The 8,810-nt window shown below is 55.7% G+C and overlaps 1 protein-coding gene across 1 annotated transcript; it reads left to right on the top strand.

Annotated features, from left to right (window-relative positions):
• The first annotated feature begins 1,022 nt into the window (after nucleotides 1-1,022).
• LOC132019701 (keratin, type II microfibrillar, component 7C) lies at nucleotides 1,023-7,801 on the top strand. The gene is made up of 9 exons (XM_059403176.1): nucleotides 1,023-1,457; nucleotides 3,092-3,300; nucleotides 4,329-4,389; nucleotides 4,520-4,615; nucleotides 5,199-5,363; nucleotides 5,553-5,678; nucleotides 5,920-6,140; nucleotides 6,834-6,865; nucleotides 7,337-7,801. Exons 1-9 carry the CDS (start codon nucleotides 1,074-1,076, stop codon nucleotides 7,522-7,524), a joined length of 1,482 nt encoding a protein of 493 aa, XP_059259159.1. The 5' UTR covers nucleotides 1,023-1,073; the 3' UTR covers nucleotides 7,525-7,801.
• Nucleotides 7,802-8,810: the final 1,009 nt, after the last annotated feature.

Raw genomic sequence — 8,810 nt, 5'->3', positions numbered from 1 at the left:
CGGCACCCCTTTGTGCACACTACCCTCTCCTAACCTCCAAACATCTCAGGTCTCCACTGGATTTGCAGAACCCAGCAATGCACAGTTGGGATGTGGTAAGAATTTTCAGAATGAATGAGAAAACACATGATTACATAAACTAGCCTCCAAATCAGAGCCAGACTCCTTTCTCGTCTCCTCCCAACCCTATCCACAGCCTACCCCAGTCCAGCTTCAACCCACCTCCGAGCAGTCTTCCCTGATTCATCTCTGTAGCTCTGGGTTATTCCACACTCCTGACCCTCCCCCCGAAGTCTCCAGCAATGAGGCCCAGAACTCTGGAGAATAGCCTCGGTTCTCTCATGAACTCTCTGACTTAGTTTTTCCCATGTCCCATCTAGTGTCCCATAGCTTGTCTTCCTAGGAATACCCAAAGTGCAGAGACGATGCTCCCTCCCAATTCCTTACCCCCACTACCATCCCTGACTAGACTCTGGGTAGGAACAGGCCAGGAAAGGCTGACATTGACAATGAGAAAGGGACATGCTTTAGAGAGACAGGGGAAGGCAGAGAAGCCTCCTAGAATAACAGATTGTTTGGGACACAGCTCACTGGTTGGGACCGGCAAGCCATCCACCCTGAGGCCAGGTCATGCGTCTGGGACCCATAACCCGGGGATGCCCCTTCCAGAAAAGGATTCCGAGAGTAGGCTCCACCCCAGGTCGCTGCACCCATTCCCAGTAGTGAGTGCGTGGAGCCCAACTGATGCTTCCAGGACCCCTTCCCTTTCTCCGCTTCCAGCAGCAATGGGAAGGGGAGAGGCAATGAGGAAGCTTGTTAATAGCTTTGAAGATGAAACAGGCCTGTGGCTGCAGATTGTTGACACAGCTACCCTGAAGAGGCAAGCTGGGTTGGCTCTTAAGAGGCCGGGATGATGCCAAGCCAATAAAATGCAGCTATTGTCACTCTGCTGTGCCTTTTAATGCCAGCTGCCCCTGCTGCATAAAAGGACCTGCCACAGCCCAGGGAGCACAAGCTTCCGACTCCGTCCTCGGCCAGCTTCTCCACTGTCCAGACACCTTCCTATCTCCAAAATGACCTGTGGCTTCAGCACCGTGGGCTGTGGATTCGGCCCCAGGAACTTCAGCTGCGCCTCGGCCTGCGGACCCCGGCCTGGCCGCTGCTGCATCACGGCCGCCCCCTACCGCGGAGTCTCCTGCTACCGTGGTCTCACTGGGGGCTTTGGCAGCCGCAGTGTCTGTGGGGGTTTCCGCGCTGGCTCCTGCGGCCGCAGCTTTGGCTACCGCTCCGGAGGTGTGTGTGGACCCAGCCCACCCTGCATCACCACGGTGTCTGTCAACGAGAGCCTTCTCACACCCCTCAATCTGGAGATCGACCCCAATGCTCAGTGTGTGAAGCATGAGGAGAAGGAGCAGATCAAGTGCCTCAACAGCAGGTTCGCTGCCTTCATTGACAAGGTGAGTAGTGCCCTTGATCACACCCTTCCTGAATTCCTTCCATGTTCAGGACTCAAGCTGGGCACTGAGGAGGGAGTCGGAGACCGGCATTTATTTGCCCACAGAAGCCCCTAGTCCATTCCAAAAGGAGAAGCAGCCATACCTCTAGGACAGAGACAGAAACAAGAATAGGATAAGGAGCTGCCAATCTGATAGGGAAGATAAAAAGGAAAACCCAGAAGCAGGAAGTGGAGGCAGAAACCTTAGTGCGGAGAGCTAACATCTCTTCATGAACACAGGGCTGCCATGTGGGTATTCAATGCCTTTGAAGTCAAATAGATACTGACATGGGAAGGTGGTGCTCCCTATGTCAAGGGCAGGCCCATGAGTGTAACACTGGAACAATGCCACAGATCACACAGAGCTGTTTCTCTGCCAGATGGTTCCTTGGTTGCTGAGCAGCAGCCAGAGTGCTTGGTCCAAGTCTGGGCCTCAAGATCCAGGCATGAACAATAGCTATAGTCCCCACTCTCTGGGTCTTGTGAGGAGACAAGGTCTGGACACAGCATAAGCCCTCTGCATTTGGCAGTTTCTGGCTCATGTCTTCAGCCCTCTTCCCCATTGGATTCAGTGGCAAGAGCACGAGGAGACAAGTGAGAAGACTTCAACTAGGAAGTGGCTCTGGGTCTGGCAAGGGCTCTCTCTCTCTCCAGAGCCAGCCTTGAAAGAAGTCACACTAGAGAGATACCTCACCAGGAAGGACCAAAAAAAAAAGTCTGCAACTCCTAACAACATGAAACACCAAGGCTAGCATAGGAAAGGACTTACCAGGGTTGTGGTGAAGTTTCTAGACAAGGGGATCTGAATGAGGACACAGGTCAGCCAGGCTGGCCTTGTGGCAGGGAGAGGGGCGAGCAATTCTCCTGGGGCCCAATAATCTCTCATCATTACAGTGAGAGACGAGCCCCCCGTGGGGCAGAGGCTCAGAGTTTGAGTCTTTGCTCTACCACTGTGAGCTCTCAGGCAGTCAGGTACCATCCCTAGGCCTTCAATTCCACATCCATAAAATGAAAGGGCTAGAGCACAGAGCATGCCTGCTAATATCCCAGGTGACTATTATTCTAATTGCATTGTTGTTGTAAGGTTTTAATAATTGGCACAGACTTCATTTTTCACCTTTTGCACTCTGCCTTTCTAAAATGGCCAGCTTGCTCATTTGCACACTGACAATCACACCTGACTTGGTACAGTAGCTATCCAGCTCGCCGGCGCCCTTTCATGCCAGGGCTCATTGAGTCTTCTTCGTGAGGCGAGCATTAACCTCCCATTTCATGAGAGAGTGACACGCTATGCCCAAGGACATGTTATTAACAAGCAGCAGCAGAATCTGGACTCAGCATAGTTTAGCTCTTTCTGTGGCAACAAGTAATTGCCTAGAAAAGACTATAGCGAGTTCTCAGGAAGGACCTCCAGGAGACCCGATTAAGCCCTGGTATAGTTTTGACATAACACCCGCCAGGGAGGACTCTGGGTCCAAGAGTTGAAGACCTGCAGGTCCTGGGGCTGGGACCACCACCACCCACCTGCCCCCAGCCCCCACCTCTTGCCCCTGATCCTGTAGGAAGAGATTCTAAGGCTCTGCCTCTGTGCGGTAGGTGCGCTTCCTGGAGCAGCAGAACAAGCTGCTGGAGACCAAGTGGCAGTTCTACCAGAACCGCAAGTGCTGCGAGAGCAACCTGGAGCCCCTGTTCGAGGGCTACATCGAGACGCTGAGGCGGGAGGCTGAGTGCGTGGAGGCCGACAGCGGGAGGCTGGCATCGGAGCTCAACCATGTGCAGGAGGTGATGGAGGGCTACAAGAAGAAGTGAGTGTCAGAAGGTGCTGGCTCAGGAAAGTGCTTGAAGGAAGCTCCCGGGACAGGGGCGTGTCTGGATCTGTGGCTGGGCCTCTGCCTGGGAATGGGGAAGGACCTGCAGGTGGGTCCTGGCCCCTGGGGGATAGAGTCCACCTTGCCTTCCCATCAGCAGGTGAAGGGAATGATGTTCTCTCCATGCACTACACCCTTTTCTTGGGCTCCCAGAAAAATTACCACTCCTGGTCCCTTTGACTTTAGCCTTCAAAGTCCTGGACATTCTTCTCAAGTTTACTTCTTTACTCAACTCACAGTTTCTAAGTGCCCTACTGGGCACTAGCCAGAGACCAAGAAGGGCTAGTGATCCAGCGCCAAAGTGTAGATGCCATGCCTGTCCCTGGAGGGCTGCCAGTCCACTGGGAAGCAGGCATGGCCCAGTCACAGACACAGGCCATCAGTTTTAAAGTGTGACCCACACTGTGGAGGGTGCCCCCAGGATCCTATAGGAAGCTGATGTCAAGGGGTAGCCAGCCTCCTTCAATAACACTCAGCCATGAACTTCCCAGGACGCCATACTCCCGGCTCTGGCTCTGAACTGGCCTGTGCACGAAGCAGGAGGAAGTAGCAGACTTAACTCCTGTTGGCTGAGTCCAGAAAGGGAATGACAGAGAGGGAACCCCACCACCCATAGCAAAGCCAAGGGCAAGGGGCAAGGGGCAGAAGAAAGGAAAATGCAGACCAGAATGCAAAATACAAGCACCTCCCACTCCCCTACCCTATGCACACACACATGCACACACTGAACTTCCAGATCCTGCCTTCCCATCGGCACTGAGAAGCTCAGGGGTAATGTGAGAGTGGGTACTTCAGCATTCCTGGGTATCTCAGTAGGCCTGGACAGGCAGCCTGATTTGGTCCTGCTCCATTTCTTTTGGATGCAAGGGGACAAGCAGGGAGAGGGTCAAGCTCATTTGCATGCATGCTTCACGGCCAAGTTGAGAGAGGCTCAGGCACGGTCTTGTCCTTCCCACCTACTTCAGGTATGAAGAAGAGGTCACACTTCGGGCCACAGCAGAGAACGAGTTTGTGGCTCTAAAGAAGGTGAGTGCCCGAGGCCCAGCCCCACCCTGAGTCCCTGGCCACCCCGACCTCACTGCCCCACCACACTCCAGCCAAGCTCTTACAATGTCCTGAGGACAGCAGGCCTCACAGCCCCTTGAACCCCACACAGGAGGTGGACTGCGCCTACCTCCGCAAGTCAGACCTGGAGGCCAACGCGGAGGCCCTGACTGAGGAGATTGACTTCCTGCGACGCCTATATGAGGAGGTGAGGGGGCTCGCGACCCTGGTGGGCATCCCCAACCCCCTGCCCAGGCCCCCAGAGGCCTGCTGACATGGGGACCCAGGCTCGAGGATGGAGGATTGCAGGAGAGCAAGGAGAGGGAAGAAGGGAGGCAGAGGAATGGAGAACCGAAAAAAGCCAAGAGAATGCAATCCCTGGGACAGCTGTAGCTTGGGAGCGAAGCCCACACAAAGCATCACATAGCCTCAAACCGCTTTCTCTGGCAGCCAACAGACTTCCTTCCTGGTGTCTGGTCCGGAGAATGTGAAATGGACCTGATGCAGGTTCTGGGCCCCCAGGATGCACCCACAGCGAGCTGGTGGGGGGACGCAGCCTAGGCTCACCTGGGCCTAAATATCCCAGAAGCAAGCATTTGAAAAGTGCTTGTGATCTTCCTCTAGAAGGAATTTCTTATCTGTACATAAAGTCACACAATTTCATCAGAGAATTCCCTGCTCCACACCTGAGACTTCAGCTCCAAATGGGCTAAAGAGATTATAGGCATCAGCATGGGAATGTGAGGAAAAGTCCAGATAATGTGCTGTTTCTTCTTCCCCTGCTCTCACAGGAGATCCGCGTTCTCCACGCCCACATCTCAGACACCTCGGTCATTGTCAAGATGGACAACAGCCGGGACCTGAACATGGACTGCATTGTGGCCGAGATCAAGGCTCAGTACGACGACATCGCCAGCCGCAGCCGGGCTGAGGCTGAGTCCTGGTACCGCAGCAAGGTGAGGAGCCCAGCTCCCTCTTCCCAGAATCCCAGCAGGAGGGAGGCTAAAAGGGCTCTGATCTTTGTCTAGATGGGATGGACAGGGGAAGGACAGGCAGCTGTCAGGACAGGATAGCAGATGTGCAAGTTGTGGGAAGCAGTGGGATAACATGTCCTGAGTCTCAGGAGTATCTCTGCTTCCCCACAGTGTGAGGAGATGAAGGCCACGGTGATCCGGCACGGGGAGACCCTGCGCCGCACCAAGGAAGAGATCAACGAGCTCAACCGCATGATCCAGAGGCTGACGGCCGAGGTTGAGAATGCCAAGTGCCAGGTAAGGGTCGCCTGGAGCCTCCCCAGGTCATACAGGCAGTGTGTGTCCCCAGTGGATCTCACCATTCATGCTCCAGGCCATCTGCACGACCAGCGTCCCTGGTGGTGGTCCCTGGGAGAGACTCAGCTGATGAAAGGGAGAGGCCTGCTCTTGGGGTGTTCCCAGCTGGGGGAGGGCTGATACAGGAAACGGACAGAGAGACCTGGGCCATAACCCACCTTGTTCTCCTCTGGGTCCCCAGAACACCAAGCTGGAGGCCGCAGTGACCCAGTCGGAACAGCAGGGCGAGACAGCTCTGAGCGATGCCCGCTGCAAGTTGGCAGAGTTGGAGGCTGCCCTGCAGAAGGCCAAGCAGGACATGGCCTGCCTGGTCAAGGAGTACCAGGAGGTGATGAACTCCAAGCTGGGCCTGGACATCGAGATCGCCACCTACAGGCGGCTGCTGGAAGGCGAAGAACAGAGGTAGGGGCCCAACCCTGCTGCCCTAGGAATTATACTTGCATAGATTTGCCCACTTTTGATTCTTCCATATCCTAGTCAGTCCTCAGAACTGACCCCAAGCTAGACTCTGGGATCTTGGAATCCCAGATCTCAAAAGACTGGAACTTGGACTTAGTATACAGAGGAAAAAAATGAAGGTCAGTGTCACTGTGAGGTCTAGAGTTGCAGAGAACCCAGGTCCTTGCTAGGATAGAACCTGGACACCCATTCTCTCAGTTTAGAACATCCTCAAGTCATTCCATCCCCAAGGCTTGCAAGATACACTCCCTGTCTGGTTTCTAGGAGGTCACCTTGCCCAAAGATAGAGTTGCTAACCAAACTGTGACCTGGCCTCGTGTGACTACCCAAAAGAACCTTCCCCTTCCTAAAGCTGAACCTATCCAAGTATGCCACATATGGCTGTTCAGGCTGGACACTGCACAAAGGCAGCCGCCTGAGGAGCAAATAAGAAGTGAAATCCAGTCCATACTCTGCTTGCCAAATAGGGTGGCCTGGCATTGCTGCAATTGCCAACAGGTACTTTTTAAAGTTATACAAAGGCATAAATATAGGCCAGAAATACACCCGAGATGATCCATTCCAGCATAGAGGAAATCTGAGAATCTCATTCTGACTTCTTATCTCTTCCCCTTTCTTACCTTTTTCCCCACTCAGGCTGTGTGAAGGTGTTGGAGCTGTGAATGTCTGTAAGTATCTTGAGCCCTAAAAAGCAAAATTTTATGTGGGGCAACAAGAATTTTCTGGCTATGAGTGTATAGAAACACTGTGTGTGTGGAGTGAGGCAGGGTGGGGGCAGTAATTCCTCCAGTAAATGGGAGTAGGCTGGTCATGCAGCAGGAGAGACTGAGTTTAGCTCTCGGGAACAACTGGACAGCATAAAGGGGGTTAGAAGAGGAGAAAGAATAACAGATCTCTCCAGGAAGGACCCTGGGCTGTCAGGCTGAGGCAGCGAAAGAGGAAGGGGCTTGCCCAAGGTCTAGCCTGAGAACCCAGGGTTCCTGGCTTTCAGGCTATGGTTCCTTCATGCCTTCAGAACTACAGCTGAAGGCCCTTTGTGTCCTTTCCCAGAGGCTTACGCGGGGCAGGGAGGCCCAAGGAAGGAGCCCGAATGGGGCGGCCAGCAGCCAGCCCTCCTGACTCTGCCCTTGTTTCTACAGGTGTCAGCAGCTCCCGCGGCGGGGTCGTCTGCGGGGACCTCTGCGTGTCTGGCTCCCGGCCTGTGACCGGCAGTGCGTGCAGCGCCCCCTGCAGTGGGAACCTGGCGGTGAGCACCGGCATGTGCGCCCCTTGCGGCCCGCTCAACACCACCTGTGGAGGGGGTTCCTGCGGCCTGGGGAGGTGTTAGGCAGCCCCAAGAGAGAGCCAGAGAAGCCCCTTCTGCCTGCCAGACGCGCCACCGTCCCCACCTCCAGCTGAGAACAGCGGTGCCTCGGTAGCTCTTGCCCTCGTGTTCTGAGAATACACCATACGCGGCTCATTCCCATCAGCCCCTCCTCGGCTCCTCTTGTCCTACTGGAAGCGGCTGCTGCCTGGGACTGGACCCTCCCCTTCCTCTGTGTTGGCCTCTGGCTCCTCCCACGGAGAAGGGCCTTCCTTCCCCCGAAGGGGCGCTGCTGGATGCCTCCCCCGCCTCTCTGGTCTTTTGTCTCCTGTTTTCCCAATAAACTGGGGGATCCGCTTTCTGTGCTGTAATGCTTCCGTTCTCGGAATGAGCCCATGTCCCCTGACCGCTGAGCACCAGCAGCCCAGCGAGATGAACCAAGGACTGGGAGGGTTCTGGCCGTCTCAGCCCGGACACCTGCGGGGCCCATCCCCACATAGTGCCATCATCTCCTGGCCCAGCAGTGTTGACCACGGTCATGGTGCCTGGCACCTGAGTCATGCCTGCCAGTCTGAGGTCGTCTGGGACTTATTCCTCTGACTGGTTCTGAAGGGACCCAAAGGAGGTCGCGGGGTCTTCTGGAAGGCAGTGTGTGCATGTGTGTGTGGTTTTAGCCTCCCTCCTTCACACATACACCCCATTTTCTCGGCACAGCTTCCCTTTGTCCCCTCCCCACCACCAGCATGGACCACAGTAGCAACTGCCAAAAGCTCCCACAGCCCCCTCAGGGGGGGCACCCTGTGTCAGTCTGGACCCCACCCCATCCCCTGCCCACTGCTACCCATCAAACAAGGGGGGATCAGATCCCTGACACCCACCTCTTCCCCCTCCTTCCCCCCCCCCCCCCCCCCCCCCCCCCCCCCCCCGCCCCCCAACAACCAGGGGGGGACCACCCCCCTGCCCCCCCCCTCTTCCCCACCCTCCCCCCCCCCCCCCCCATAGGCACACCTGGGACAGCCTACTCGAAAGCCCTGTAGCATGTAAAAGGATACCCTCTACTCGCTTTCTCAGGTCCCCCACCGCACTGTCCTCATCCTCAGACACCGCAGAGCTTCAATCCCAGGGCTGGAAAGGCTTCCCTGGCCCCCTGTATGGCCTGAGCTCTCCTGTGCAGTTAACTCCCTTCTCACTGACCCTCTTCTCCTCTCCCTCTGCCCCAGCCCTACTCAACCCCCATGCTGACCCCCCATCCTCCAGGCCCTGCTGCTTCCCACCTATCTCCCCAAGCTGTCATAGGAGGATCTGCTACC

The sequence above is a fragment of the Mustela nigripes genome, chromosome 6 (genome assembly GCF_022355385.1).
Source record: "Mustela nigripes isolate SB6536 chromosome 6, MUSNIG.SB6536, whole genome shotgun sequence".
Taxonomy (NCBI): domain Eukaryota; kingdom Metazoa; phylum Chordata; class Mammalia; order Carnivora; family Mustelidae; genus Mustela; species Mustela nigripes.
The sequence above is the reverse complement of the archived record's forward strand: the minus strand, read 5'-3'. Positions and strand labels throughout refer to the sequence as shown.